At 43.6% G+C, this 16,048-nt stretch overlaps 1 protein-coding gene across 1 annotated transcript in view; it reads right to left on the reverse strand.

Moving 5' to 3' along the window:
• The window catches only part of LOC139578277 (potassium voltage-gated channel subfamily KQT member 1-like), a 293,391-nt gene that overhangs the window by 239,306 nt on the left and 38,037 nt on the right, over positions 1 to 16,048 (reverse strand). The window contains exons 7-10 of the mRNA XM_071405675.1: positions 9,994 to 10,104; positions 9,672 to 9,767; positions 8,265 to 8,393; positions 3,345 to 3,540 (exon numbers count right to left, since the gene is read on the reverse strand). Of these exons, the coding sequence (XP_071261776.1) occupies positions 3,345 to 3,540; positions 8,265 to 8,393; positions 9,672 to 9,767; positions 9,994 to 10,104 (532 nt within the window). The remainder of the gene's footprint in view (positions 1 to 3,344; positions 3,541 to 8,264; positions 8,394 to 9,671; positions 9,768 to 9,993; positions 10,105 to 16,048) is intronic.

Here is a 16,048-nt window from a genome sequence, read left to right on the forward strand (position 1 = left end):
ATACACTTAGCTTGGAGTCATTAAAACTCATTTTTCAACCACTCCACAAATTTCTTGTTAACAAACTATAGTTTTGGCAAATCGGTTAGGACATCTACTTTGTGCATGACAAAAGTAATTTTTCCAACAATTGTTTACAGACAGATTATTTCACTTATAATTCACTGTATCACAATTCCAGTGGGTCAGAAGATTACATACACTAAGTTGACTGTGCCTTTAAACAGCTTGGAAAATTCCAGAAAATTATGTCATGGCTTTGAAAGCTTCTGATAGGCTAATTGACATCATTTGAGTCAATTAGAGGTGTACCTGTGGATGTATTTCAGGACCTACCTTCAAACTCAGTGCCTCTTTGCTTGATATCATGGGGAAATCAAAAGAAATCAGCCAAGACCTCAGAAAAAAAATTGTAGACCTCCACAAGTCTGGTTCATCCTTGGGAGCAATTTCCAAAAGCCTGAAGGTGCCACGTTCATCTGTACAAACAATAGTACACAAGTATAAACACCATGGGACCACGCAGCTGTCATACCGCTCAGGAAGGAGATGCCTTCTGTCTCCTAGAGATGAATGTACTTTGGTGCGAAAAGTGCAAATCAATCCCAGAACAACAGCAAAGGACCTTGTGAATATGCTGGAGGAAACAGGCACAAAAGTATCAATATCCACAGTAAAACGAGTCCTATATCGACATAACCTGAAAGGCCGCTCAGCAAGGAAGAAACCACTGCTCCAAAACCGCCATAAAAAAAGCCAGACTACGGTTTGCAACTGCACATGGGGACAAAGATCGTACTTTTTGGAGAAATGCCCTCTGGTCTGATGACACAAAAATAGAACTGTTTGGCCATAATGACCATCGTTATGTTTGGAGGAAAAAGGGGGATGCTTGCAAGCCGAAGAACACCATCCCAACCGTGAAGCACGGGGGTGGCAGCATCATGTTGTGGGGGTGCTTTGCTGCAGGAGGGACTGGTGCATTTCACAAAATAGATGGCATCATGAGAAGGGAAAATTATGTGGATATATTGAAGTTATTCAAGACATCAGTCAGGAAGCTAAAGCTTGGTCGCAAATGGGACAATGACCCCAAGCATACTTCCAAAGTTGTGGCAAAATGGCTTAAGGACAACAAAGTCAAGGTATTGGAGTGGCCATCACAAAGCCATGACCTCAATCCTATAGAAGATTTCTGGGCAGAACTGAAAAAGCGTGTGCGAGCAAGGAGGCCTACAAACCTGATTCAGTTACACCAGCTCTGTCAGGAGGAATGGGCCACAATTCACCCAACTTATTGTGGGAAGCTTGTGGAAGGCTACCCGAAACGTTTGACCTAAGTTAAACAATTTAAAGGCAATGTTACCAAATACTAATTGAGTGTATGTAAACTTCTGACCCACTGGGAATGTGATGAAAGACATAAAAGCTGAAATAACTCAGTCTCTCTACTATTATTCTGACATTTCACATTCTTAAAATAAAGTGGCGATCCTAACTGACCTAAGACAGAGAATTGTTACTTGGATTAAATGTCAGGAATTGTGAAAAACTGAGTTTAAATGTATTTGGCTAAGGTCTATGTAAACTTCCGATTTCAACTGTATATACTGTATTCTAGTCATGGCTAATCCTATATAACTTTTCTTTTTCTGGATTATGTGTGTATTGTTTTTATTTTTATTTTGTAATGCTAGTTATTACTGTACTGGTGGAGCTGGAAACACAAGCATTTTGCTGCACCTGTGATAACATCTGCAAATCTGTGTACGCAACCAATCATCATTGATTTGATTTGATTTGTATCATGAGCAACCAGCTACACAACACCTCAGTCAGTCCTCATCCCTACCTACCATCCCTCTTCTCTCCCTCGCTATCTTTATGGGGGAGGAGAGAGTCAATCACACCACTGTGTCATGTCCCATTCACATGACATACATTGCACAGATTCATCATTACTTACAATTTACACCATGAGCATTAAACTGAATGGTAAATAGCTATGGATAAGAACATTGTATCATCACGTCTGAAATATAGTCTACTCCCAAGGGGATTGAGTTCCTCCTATTTCTATATCACTGTTGGAATCTCAAACAGAGGACTCCAACTGTGCCATGCAAATGTTTGTCTCTCTTGTCTCCACTGGCCCCTAACCAGTCAAGTCACCAGGGTATACTCACCAAGCATCCAATATCTCTGTTTTACTGAAATGATGGATTTTCAATGCGCAAAACACAAGACTGCATGACATCATTTCAAGGGGCCCTTAAATACATTATTTGTCAAATGAAGTTTGAAAAGGACAAAAAAAACTGTTTCATAACTGTGGTAATTCACTTTGGAAAAAGCTCCTCATAGGACATCTGCTTCTAACACAGCTGGCTCAAACATGCATGACCCATGGTTATTTCTCTGAAAAATACCTCAACACAGGGCACCATTCAACAGTATGCCATGCTCTCAATTGAGACTTATCGTCAATTAAGGCATGGGAGTCAGTTTGCAATGCACTGTAGTGTCAAGTACTGTAAAGTTCAGTTCCTAGAAAGCACTAGTATTGTATATGCTGGTTCAAGTAGTCTACGTGTTCCTCTTAAAACAAACCACTATATAATACACATTATAAACTGGGAGGTTTGAGCCCTGAATGCTGATTGGCTGATAGCCATGGTATATCAGACCGTATACCACAGGTATAACAAAACATTTATTTGTACTGCTCTAATTATGTTGGTAAACAGTTTATAATAGCTATAAGGCACCTCAGGGGTGTGTGCGTCATGCATAAGAACAGCCCTTAGCCGTGGTATATTGGCCATATAGGTCCAAGAGGCATCTAAACATATATATATATAAAACAATTTAAACTGCATTGTTGGTTGGGGGCTCGTAAGTAAGCATTTCACTGTAAGGTCTACACCTGTTTAATTCGGCGCATGTGACTAATAACATGTGATTTGATATATCACACCCCCTTGTGCCTTATTGCTTAATTCCAATACCAATGAGCTTGTTATCTATACCACTTCACACACAATGTGTTCAGATATGCCAGTATCTGCCAGTATGGCAGTATCTATCTTCACTTGAAGCCAAGCAATAGGAGCATCTGTAAGATGACCAACTGCATATGTACAGAAACTAGTGCCGGGACGATACCACTATAGCAAACTATTTGGTCCTTTTAAAAACCTGCTGTATGTAAAATAGCATGTGCTATAACTTGGAAAATAAATAAAGGTGACTCTGGATTATAACATAATGATGTTTGTTTCCAGCATTAGGGCTGTTTTCCAAAAGAAGTTAAATCCGAAACGTGTTTTGATTCTGTTATATACCTTTGGGTTCTTCTAGAAAGAAGGGGACCTCTTTCTTCTCATCGTTATCTTCGATGTGGTCGAAGGTGATCTGAGGAATGGACATCTTCCTCGCTCCAAGGATGGTCATGGAGCCATTGTCACGAACCATCTTCAGTTTCCTCTTGGTGCGCTTGTTCAACACAGACAGACACAATAATGCATCACCAGGGCTTTCCTGAACACAAACTCAGCATTGGTTAAACTCAGGGCCAGGAGTTTTCCTAGTCAGGTTAATGTTCTCCTGTTGGAATATTTTTCATCTGAGCCTAGAGGAAAGTCTTTGTCCTCAGGCCTGGAGGGAAGCCAAAGTAATTCCGCTACCCAACAGTGGTAAAGCGGCCTTTACTGGTTCTAACAGCAGACTATAAGCTTGCTGCCAGCTCTTAGCAAACTGTTGGGGAAAAATGGTGTTTGACCAAAATTGTGTTTGACCAAATACAATGCTATTGTTAAATGCGGAAAACACATTTCAGTTGTACAACTGACTAGGTATCCTCCTTTCCTTTAATAAACTGGTCCTGAACATCTCTAAAACTAAGAGCATTGTATTTGGTACAAATCATTCATTTAGTTCTAGACCTCAGCTAAATCTGGTAATGAATGGTGTGGCTGTTGAACAAATTGAGGAGACTAAATTACTTTCCAGTACCTTAGATTGTAAACTGTCATGGTCAAAACATATAGATTCAATTGTTGTAAAGATGGGGAGAGTTCTGGCTGTAATAAAGAGATGCTCTGCTTTTTTGACACCACACTCCAAAAAGCAAGTCCTGCAGGCTCTAGTTTTGTCTAATCTTGATTATTGTCCAGTCGTGTGGTCGAGTGCTGCAAGGAAAGACCTAGTTAAGCTGCAGCTGGCCCAGAACAGAGCGGCACATTCTGCTCTTCATTGTAATCAGAGGGATAATATTAATACTATACATGCCAGTCTCTCTTGGCTAAGAGTTGAGGAGAGACTGATCACTTCTTTTTATAAGAAACAATAATGTGTTGAAAATCCCAAATTGTTTACATAGTCAACTTACACACAGCTCTGACACACACACTTATTCCACCAGACATGCCACCAGGGGTCTTTTCACAGTCCCCAAATTCAGAAAGCGTACAGTATTATATAGGGCCCTTATTGCATAATATCTCATATTATTGCTCAAATAAACAGCAAACCTGGTTTTAAAAAACAGCTTGATCTAGATAGTTAGTGTGTATGCATTGATATGTAGGCTATGTGTACCTTTAAAAAAATGTATGTAGTTCTGTCCTGCTGTTCTTGTTTATTGATGTTCTGTATTATGTTTCATGTTTTGTGTTTTGTGTGGACCCCAGGAAGAGTAGCTGCTGCTTTTGCAACAGCTAATGGGGATCCTAATAAAATACCAAATACCAAAAGTCACATGTGGCCAATCCCTACCTCCATATGTTAGACAAGTTGTTGTTGTTGTGTTTTTATGGTTTAGCACTATCACTTGTCATTCATTCCTGATTTTCTATTTTCTAACATGGCGTATTCTACCCAGTAAACTTTGATTCTAACCATTCAGAACACAGAAACCTCAGTATCTGTTTTGTAAGCAATGATTTGTGCACCTTTAAACCTTCAAATAATACACTGTGTTAGTCAAATCTTCTTGCACTATAGCATGGTGATTAAGGCCATGTCTTCAAATCTGTGCTGGTTTAACTGAGGTCAACGCTCGTTGAGTCTCTGAATTCCTCGGGGCCTTCATTGTGCTCCACTCCATCACCTAGAGGCAGCACGTCACTAACTGACTGCTTTATAGAAACACAATGATTTCTACTCAATGACACACACAGTGTACTGGCATTGACACTGGCCCATAATCCTGTCCAAATACCAGAATGGGTCTGAATCCTGAATGACTCATTTGGAGCAGAGGGAAGAGAGAGGAGAGAGAGAGAAAGAGAGAGAGAGAGAGACAGAGAGAGAGAGAGAGAGAGAGAGAGAGAGAGAGAGAGAGAGAGAGAGAGAGAGAGAGAGAGAGAGAGAGAGACAGGAGAAGTCACATGCCGGAACAGAAAGTGACAGAAGCAGCCTTCACTCTCCCCAATATGTGTGGGTTCAATGCCAAACAATTTTTGTTGTTGTTGCTGTTCTACCAACACAAAGGTTTCCTCCCATGAGAAAGGCGGCAGTGACATCATCTCAACTGACTGTGTCTTTGTGTGGGGGAGACAAAGGCCCGGAATCATCCTGGGGGGCTCAAACACAAGACGTATGTGGCAGGGTCTACAGTCAATCACGGATTACAAAAAGAAAACCAGCCACGTCATGGACATCGACGTCTTGCTCCCAGACAAAATAAACATCTTCTTTGCTCGCTTTGAGGACAATACAGTGTCACTGACACGGCCGCTACCAAAGCCTGTGGGCTCTCCTTCTCCGTGGCCAACGTGAGTAAAACATTTAAACGTGTTAACCCTTGCAAGGCTGCCGGCCCAGACGGCATCCCTAGCCGCATCCTCAGAGTAGGCGCAGATGAGCTGGCTGGCGTGTTTACGGACATGTGCAACTGGGTCCTGGACTTTCTGACGCGCCGCCCCCAGGTGGTGACGGTAGGAAACAACATCTCCACCCCGCTGATCCTCAACACTGGGGCCCCACAAGGATGCGTTCTCAGCCCTCTCCTGTGCTCCCTGTTCACCCATGACTGCGTGGCCATGCACACTTCCAACTCAATCATCAAGTTTGCACACAACACTACAGTGGTAGACTTGACTACCAACAACAACGAGATGACCTACAGGGAGGAGGTGAGAGCCCTCGGAGTGTGGTGTCAGGAAAATAACCTCTCACTCAACGTCAACAAAACAAAGGAGATGATCGTGGAGCACCCCCCTATGCACATCGAAGGGACAGTAGTGGAGAAGGTGGAAAGTTTTAAGTTCCTCGGCGTACACATCACGGAGAAGGAGAAGTCACGGACAAAGTAAAATGGTCCACCCACACAGACAGCGTGGTGAAGAAGGCGCAACAAATTTTGCTTGTCACCTAAAACATACCCAAACTTTTACAGATGCACAATCGAGAGCATCCTGTCGGGCTGTATCACCGCCTGGTACAGCAACTGCACTGCCCTCAACCGCAAGGCTCTCCAGAGTGTGGTGCGGTCTGCACAACGCATCACCGGGGGAAAACTACCTGCCCTGCAGGACACCTACAGCACACAATGTCACAGGAAGGCCAAAAAGATCAAGGACAGCAACCACCCGAGCCACTGCCTATTCACCCCGCTATCATCCAGAAGGCGAGGTCAGTAAAGGTGCATCAAAGCTGGGACCGAGAGACTGAAAAACAGATTCTATCTCAAGGCCATCAAACTGTTAAACAGCCATCACTAACAAGCTTTAAGTACCAGCTGTCAGAGCAGTTTACAGATCACTGCACATAGCCCAGCTATAAATAGCCCAAACAACTACCTCATCCCCTACTGTATTTATTTATTTTGCTCCTTTGCACCCTCGTATTTCTACTTTGCACACTCATCTACGGTCAAATCTACCATTCCAGTGTTTTAATTGCTATATTGTATTTACTTCGCCACCATGGCCTATTTATTGCCTTTACCTCCCTTATCTCACCTCATTTGCTCACATTGTATATAGACTTATTTTTCTACTGTATTATTGACTGTATGTTTGTTTTACTCCATGTGTAACTCTGTGTTGTTATATGTGTCGAACTGCTTTGCTTTATCTTGGCCAGGTCACAGTTGTAAATGAGAACTTGTTCTTATTAACTTGCCTACCTGGTTAAATAAAGGTGAAATAAAAAAATAAAAAATAAAAATAGAGAGGCTGCTGTCAACATACCGACTCAAATCTCTGGCCACTTTAATAAATGGACCTAATAATGGTATCACTAGTCAACTTAAATAATGTCATTTTAATAATTTTTACATATCCTACATTACTCATATCATATGTACTGTATATACTGTTATATACCCTCTACAGTACTGCATCTTGCCTATGCCTATCATTAGTCACTTTAAATAACTCCACTTTAATAATGTTTACATATCCTACATCACTCATCTCATATGTATATACTGCTCTATATCATCTACTGCATCTTGCCTATGCCGCACGGCTATTGCTCATCCAGATATTTATATGTACATATTCTTATTCATCCTTTACATTTGTGTGTATAAGGTAGTTGTTGTGAATTTGTTAGATTACTTATTAGATATTACTGCATTGTCGGAACTAGAAGCACAAGCATTTCGCTACACTCGCATTAACATCTGCTAACCATGTGTATGTGACCAATAAAATGTGATTTGATTTTGATTTGACAGGCTCTTGCCTCGAGCGGTAGGGGATACGGGGGGTTGAGATGGTGAAAGGGAGTGGGTGGGGGGCTTAACTTGTTCTTTCGTAGATCCATTCCCTAAGCACCACCACATTGCTAATGTAGTTCTCAAAGGTAAAAACCACACTGTCAAAGGGGATAGTACCATATGTCTGTCTGTCTGTCTGTACCATATGTCTGTCTGTACCATATGTCTGTCTGTCTGTCTGCCTGCCTGCCTGCCTGCCTGCCTGTCTGTCTGTCTGTCTGTCTGTCTGTCTGTCTGTCTGTCTGTCTGTCTGTCTGTCTGTCTGTCTGTCGGAAGGCTCATTTCACCACCAAACAGATTTTTCCTGAGGGCAGCTCTCTTTCTGACATCTCCTCTGGGAACTGAGACAGGATGCAAGCTCTCCAAGAGACAGGTTGACAGATATATCAGCTGTTGATTGACAAAGCAGCTATAGTGCATCAGTAGAATGCAGAGGCAAACGGTTGCTTCTCTGAACAGGGATAAAGGTGTATAAAGTGTGTATAGACCTGCAGTATTATGTTTGTTATAACTGAAGAAGTGATGTAGTGTGTACCTTGTTTCTGAGGTTTGGGTTGTTGTTTTCAGAGTTAATGGGGAGAATGTAGTCTCCGGTGAGGACATACATCTTCCAGGTGGCGGGACAGCCTTCTGGTTTCTCTGCTGCATAGCAGCGCCACAGCGTCTGAAAAAGAGGATGGACAAACTGAACCAGTGTGATAAGTGTCTTATCATATTTACCCACGGTAAACACAGATGGTGAGCTGATCACCTGGACATTATCTCAGCTCTGGGTAGAAGCTGCACTCAGGCACAGATCTAGGATCAGACCTCTCCTAACCTTAACCATTAGGTGGACAACAGCTAAATTGACCTTGGATCAGTGTTTAAGGGCAACAATGTGTTCTGACAGAGAAAACTCTTCAATCTGAAGTAGATTCCTGGTTTAACAACTTCATATAGCCATTCACATATAAACATTTGCATATAGCCATTCACATATACACATTCACCTATAACCATTCCCATGTAAACATTCACATATAAACATTCACATATAACCATTCACATATAAACATTCACATATAACCATTCACATATAACCATTCATATAGCCATTCACATTTAACCATTCACATAACCATTCACATATAACCATTCACATATAACCATTCACATATAACCATTCACATACAGTATAACCATTCATATAGCCATTCCATGTTTAGCTCTGTACCGTCATCCTCATCATCATCATCATGTAGATTCAGTGACTCTATGTTTCTTAAATGTCAGCACAATAAGGAATCTCTTTGTAAATGCAGCTGTGGGCTTCTTTGGATGTTCAGAGTCAATGTGATCCTTGTGATGGCCAGCTCCTGGTGAATAAACTGGCTGCTATTTGCCTGTCTTCTCTGCCTGGGAGAGAACAGGACAGGACAGCTCACCTTTTCCAGGGCATGTGCAGACTACAAACACTGCTACTCATCTATTTGTACTAGACTGCTTTTTGAAGCTTACATTGGCAAGATTTGAAGGGAACAAATGTGTTATTTAAAGAATTCAGGAGATTTAGTGGTCCTGGACATGTTTAAATTTAACCTCTCTGACATCCTGGCCTGGAGTTGTTACATGAGTAAAGCACTGAATCAAAGATGGCGTGCGTCAGACCAGACCTGGTCCTAGAGAGGTTCAGCGGCCTACAGTAGGTCCCATGTGTCATCACTGTGTTTAAGCCCTTTCTACACACTCATTCCTATACATATTCTCTCCTATACACAGCTGTTGAGATCCCAGACAGGACAGAGTCTGTCTGTCTGTCTGTCTGTCTGTCTGTCTGTCTGTCTGTCTGTCTGTCTGTCTGTCTGTCTGTCTGTCTGTCTGTCTGTCTGTCTGTCTGTCTGTCTGTCTGTCTGTCTGTCTGTCTGTCTGTCTGACTGTCTGACTGTCTGACTGTCAGTACCTGGATTAGTGAGGCTGCAGCCGGGATCTGTCTGTTGAAATGTTTCTGTCTCTGTTTCTGCTGCACCTTCAGAGCAAAGCCCGAGCCCAGTATACCCTGGAGAAGGGGAGAGGTGGAGAGGGAGAGAGAGAGAGGCATCATGACACTGAAACCACAGGACGACCTGGAGCTGCACACTGAGGCTTCCCCTCAGAGGACTAACTGGGTTACTCAACAGACAACACAGTAATGATGGAAGGCAATATTGTGTATTATGAATTATGTACACATTATGCTATTTAGTTTATTGTGGAAGAAGAGGAGGAAGATGAGGGGTAATTACTGCAGGCAGAGCGAAGAAGGAGATGGCGAAGACGCTGAAGCAGGAGGCAATGCACTTCCCTATCCACGTCTGAGGAATCTTGTCCCCATAGCCAATGGTGGTCACCGTCACCTGGGGACAGTGGGGACGGGATAGGTTAGGGAAAACAAGGCAATGTTTCCACACACTGATGTCATTTTTATTTACATGATCATTTCCTGTTATATATATCTTTTCACCATTATTACATTTACATATGTACTAAATAAGTTAAAAATCGTTTGTTAAAGGCTTCTAATAATGAGCTACTTGGTTGTAAAGAGGTCATTGAACACAGTTTGGCGATAACAACAAGGAGCAGACCATGAGGAGAAAGTTCATCACACGTATTGGCCTGCCTCCAAAACTGTCACCACTCAGCAGTTGAAATTCACTCAATAGGAATACGATTCTGACTGGGACTAATCCTTGGTGAGGAGAGGATTCTGGGACTAATCCTCAGTGAGGAGAGGAATTTGGCAAAGCGGAGCGCGGAGGAAAACAAATACCCCTGCATTTCCATGTACATCCACTCTGAAAGCTGAGCCAATTGTGACACATTGAGAGAAGCACAGTGGAGTGTCTTTGGGGCGCCGTGTGACCTTGTGCTGTGTGCTTATACAAAGAGGGTGATGTAAGGTGAGATACTTAAAACTTTTTGGGAGTAAATAGGAAGAAGGATGCAGGGAGGGAAGGAGGGAGGGGGATGGTTAATCCTCATCTACACATTCTATGACTAAACAATGGGCCTGACATCAGTGTGGAATTGTCCACTCAACAACACCCCTGCATTCAAACCCCTGGTGTAAGCGCTGCACTCCAAGTGTGTGGCGAAGCCTCTCCATGTCTTCACAAAGGTCAAACACACCATCTTGAGTTCTCATTGGGGCACAGTCTATTTACTCTTTCTCCCTCTCTCTGAGGAAGTGTGTGTCATTGCCACACCACACCTGCCATCATATGGTTCATAGTAAACACCAAACACCCTATAAATAACATAAACTAAATCTCTCTCTCTCCCTCTCCCTATCCACCCTGAAATCAATTGGTTCTCTGTCTCTCTCTCCCGTTTTCAGAGTTTGAGCAGAGTGCTGGTGAAGCTCCCGATCAAACACTCTTCCCTTAACAACCTCTGTCTGAGTGTGAGAGGCAGAGGAGAGGAGAGAGGAGAAATATGAATCATGCCATTGGCCTGTGGGCTCTGGGCCCGTCCTACAGCTGTGCCCTGCACCTGCACACCCCACAGTGGAAAACAAGCTGACAGGGAATACACTGGGAAACACGCACACACACCACTCTCCAAACAGGCTCTCCCTTTACTGCTGGACAAACTGATCTCAGCACACACACACACACACACACACACACACACACACACACACTACACTACACACACACCACACCACACACACAGTGACCAAACCTATTGGCACGGCATATCACAAGTCTCAAGTTTACAGTCTCTGTGATTAACAAAGGAGAGAAAAGTTCCTATAGGGCTGTTTTGTTCATTGTGGCTATGACACACAAAAACAGCTTTTCATGGTTCCATTGGGCACCAAGGACCCCTGAACCTTTCTAACTCTCATTACAAAACAGCTAGTAATCCTACAATTACAGTTTTAATTAAAGGAACTGACACTTTATAGTGGCAGAGTAAAAGGTATTTGAGACAGAGAGCAGCAAGGTGGTTTATTGCGTGTAGATCCCTCTAGCACAAGACTACCATAGGTTTTTTATTACCCACAGCCTTACATTGAACTGTTTAATTAACTGAACTGGAAACTTGACCCGCCTGATGAAAACAGCCAAAACAGCCTGCACTCGAAAAAATGCTGGGTTGTTTAGCTGACCCAACTGCTGAGTTGCAAGCATTGGGTCACTTAGTTGGATTGTTTTCTTTAAAAAGAGCAGGGTTGGGTTGTTGATCAAATCAAATTGTATTTGTCACATGTGCCAAATACAAGTGTAGACCTTACCGTGAAATGCTTACTTACAAGCCCTTAACCAACAATGCAGTTCAAGAAATAGAGTTAAGAAAATATTGACTAAATAAACTAAAGTAAAAAATAAAATAAAAAGTAACACAAGAAAATTACATAACAATAACGTGGCTATATACAGCGGGTACCGGTACTGAGTCAATGTGCAGGGGTACAGGTTAGTCAAGGTAATTTGTAGGTATGGGAAAAGCGACTATGCATAGATAATAAACAGCGAGTAGCAGCAGTGTAAAAACAAAGGGGTGGGGGGGTCAATGTAAATAGTCCGGGTGGCCATTTGATTAATTGTTCAGCAGTATTATAGCTTGGGGGTAGAAGCTGTTAAGGAGCCTTTTGGATCAAGACTTGGCGCTCCGGTACCGCTTGCCGGGACTGGAGTCCTCAACAATTTTTTGGGCCTTCCTCTGACACCGCCTAGTATATAGGTCCTGGATGGCAGGGAGCTTGGCCCCAGTGACATATTGGGCCGTACGCACTACCCTCTGTAGCGCCATACGGTCAGATGCCAAGCAGTTGCCATACCAGGCGGTGATGCACCCGGTCAGGATGCTCTCGATGGCGCAGCTGTGGAACTTTTTTAAGATCTGGGGACCCATGCCAAATCTTTTCAGTCTCCTGAGGGGGAATAGCTGGTGTGCACTCTTCACGACTGTCTTGGTGTGTTTGGACCATGATAGTTTGGTGGTGATGTGGACACCAAGGAACTTGAAACTCTCGACCCACTCCACTACAGCCCCGTCGATGATAATGGGGGCCTGTTCGGCCTTCCTTTTCCTTTAGTCCGTGATCAGCTCCTTTGTCTTGCTCACATTGAGGGAGAGGTTGTTGTCCTGGCACCACACTGCCAGGTCTCTGAACTCCTCCCTATAGGCTCATCATTGTCGGTGATCAGACCTACCACTGTTGTGTCGTCAGCCAACTTAATGATAGTGTTGGAGTCGTGCAACACAGTCGTGGGTGAACAGGGAGTACAAGAGGGGACAAAACACACACCCCTGAGGGGCCATGGTGTTGAGGATCAGAGTGGCAGATATGTTGCTGCCTACTCTTACCACCTGGGGGCGGCCCGTCAGGAAGTCTAAGATCCAATTGCAGAGGAAGGTGTTTAGTCCCAGATGAGCTTCGTGGCACTATGGTGTTAAACACTGAGCTGTAGTCAATGAACAACATTCTCACATAGGTGTTCCTTTTGTCCAGGTGGGAAATGGCAGTGTGGAGTGCGATTGAGATTGCGTCATCTGTGGATCTGTTGGGGTGATATACGAATTGGAGTGGGTCTAGGGTTTCTGGAATGATGGTGTTGATGTGAGCCATGACCAACCTTTCATAGCACTTCATGGCTACCGACGTGAGTGCTACTGGGCGGTAGTCATTAAGGCAGGTTACCTTCACATTTTTTTATATCAGTTTTCCATTAAAATGATAAGAAAAAAGAATACAATTCTACATCAATTCATAATGCAGAATAATTGCCCTTTAAGTATGTATGACCGCAAGGGCCAGGCCATGAAGTTATATACAGTGGGGAGAACAAGTATTTGATACACTGCCGATTTTGCAGGTTTTCCTACTTACAAAGCATGTAGAGGTCTGTAATTTTTATCATAGGTACACTTCAAATGTGAGAGACGGAATCTAAAACAAAATCCAGAAAATCACATTGTTTGATTTTTAAGTAATTAATTTGCATTTTATTGCATGACATAAGTATTTGATCACCTACCAACCAGTAAGAATTCCGGCTCTCACAGACCTGTTCGTTTTTCTTTAAGAAGCCCTCCTGTTCTCCACTCATTACCTGTATTAACTGCACCTGTTTGAACTCATTAGCTGTATAAAAGACACCTGTCCACACACTCAATCAAACAGACTCCAACCTCTCCACAATGGCCAAGACCAAAGAGCTGTGTAAGGACATCAGGGATAAAATTGTAGACCTGCACAAGGCTGGGATGGGCTACAGGACAATAGGCAAGCAGCTTGGTGAGAAGGCAACAACTGTTGCCGCAATTATTAGAAAATGGAAGAAGTTGAAGATGACGGTCAATCACCCTCGGTCTAGGGCTCCATGCAAGATCTCACCTCGTGGGGCATCAATGATCATGAGGAAGGTGAGGGATCAGCCCAGAACTACACGGCAGGACCTGGTCAATGACCTGAAGAGAGCTGGGACCACAGTCTCAAAGAAAAGCATTAGTAACACACTACGCCATCATGGATTAAAATCCTGCAGCGCACGAAAGGTCCCCCTGCTCAAGCCAGCGCATGTCCAGGCCCGTCTGAAGTTTGCCAAAGACCATCTGGATGATCCAGAGGAGGAATGGGAGAAGTCATGTAGTCTGATGAGACAAAAATAGAGCTTTTTGGTCTAAACTCCACTCGCCGTGTTTGGAGGAAGAAGAAGGATGAGTACAACCCCAAGAACACCATCCCAACCGTGAAGCATGGAGGTGGAAACATCATTCTTTGGGGATGCTTTTCTGCAAAGGGGACAGGACGACTGCACCATATTGAGGGGAGGATGGATGGGGCCATGTATCGCGAGATCTTGGCCAACAACCTCCTTCCCTCAGTAAGAGCATTGAAGATGGGTCGTGGCTGGGTCTTCCAGCATGACAACGACCCGAAACACACAATCGTACCTTCTCCACTATGAAATCTGGTTTCCGAGCTGGTCATGGGTGCACCTCAGCCTCGCTCAAGGTCCTAAACGATATCATAACCGCCATTGATAAAAGACAGTACTGTGCAGCCGTCTTCATCAACCTGGCCAAGGCTTTCGACTCTGTCAATCACCACATTCTTATCGGCAGACTCAATAGCCTTCACTTCTCAAATGACTGCCTCACCTGGTTCACCAACTACTTCTCAGACAGAGTTCAGTGTGTAAAATCGGAGGGCCTGTTGTCCGGACCTCTGGCAGTCTCTATGGGGGTGCCACAGGGTTCAATTCTCGGGCCGACTCTTTTCTCTGTATATATCAATGATGTCGCTCTTGCTGCTGGTGATTCTCTGATCCTCCTCTACGCAGACGACACTATTCTGTATACATCTGGCCCTTTTTTGGACACTGTGCTAACGAACCTCCAAACGAGCTTCAACGCCATACAACACTCCTTCCATGGCCTCCAACTGCTCTTAAATGCAAGTAAAACTAAGTACATGCTCTTCAACCAATTGCTGCCCGCACTCTCCAGCCCGACTAGCATCACTACTCAAGACGGTTCTGACCTACAACATATGGACAACTACAAATACTAGGTGTCTGGTTAGACTGTAAACTCTCCTTCCAGACTCACATTAAGCATCTCCAATCCAAAATTAAATCTAGAATCTGCTTCCAATTTCGCAAAGCCTCCTTCACTCATGCTGCCAAACATACCCTCATAAAACTGACTATCCTACCGATCCTTGACTTCGGCGATGTCATTTACAAAATAGCCCCCAACACTCTACTCAGCAAACTGGATGTAGTCTATCACAGTGCCATCCATTTTGTCACCAAAGCCCCATATACTACTCACCACTGCGACCTGTATGCTCTCGTTGGCTGGCCCTCACTACATATCCGTCGCCAAACCCACTGGCTCCAGGTCATCTATATAAGTCTTCTATATAAGTCATCTATATAAGTCTTTGCTAGGTAAAGCCCCGCCTTATCTCAGCTCACTGGTCACTATAGCAACACCCACCCGTTGCACGCGCTCCAGCAGGTATATTGCACTGGTCATCCCCAAAGCCAACACTACCTTTGGCCGCCTTTCTTTCCAGTTCTCTGCTGCCAATGACTGGAACGAATTGCAAAAATCTCTGAAGCTGAAGTCTTATATGTCCCTCTCTAACTTTAAGCATCAGATGTCAGAGCAGCTTACCGATCACTGTACCTCTACACAGCCAATCTGTAAATAGCACACACAACTACCTCATCCCCATATTATTACTTACCCTCTTGCACCCCAGTATCTCTACTTGCACATCATCATCTGCACATCTATCACTCCAGTATTAATGCTAAATTGTAATTAATAAATAGG

The sequence above is a fragment of the Salvelinus alpinus genome, chromosome 6 (genome assembly GCF_045679555.1).
Source record: "Salvelinus alpinus chromosome 6, SLU_Salpinus.1, whole genome shotgun sequence".
Classification (NCBI taxonomy): Eukaryota; Metazoa; Chordata; class Actinopteri; order Salmoniformes; family Salmonidae; genus Salvelinus; species Salvelinus alpinus.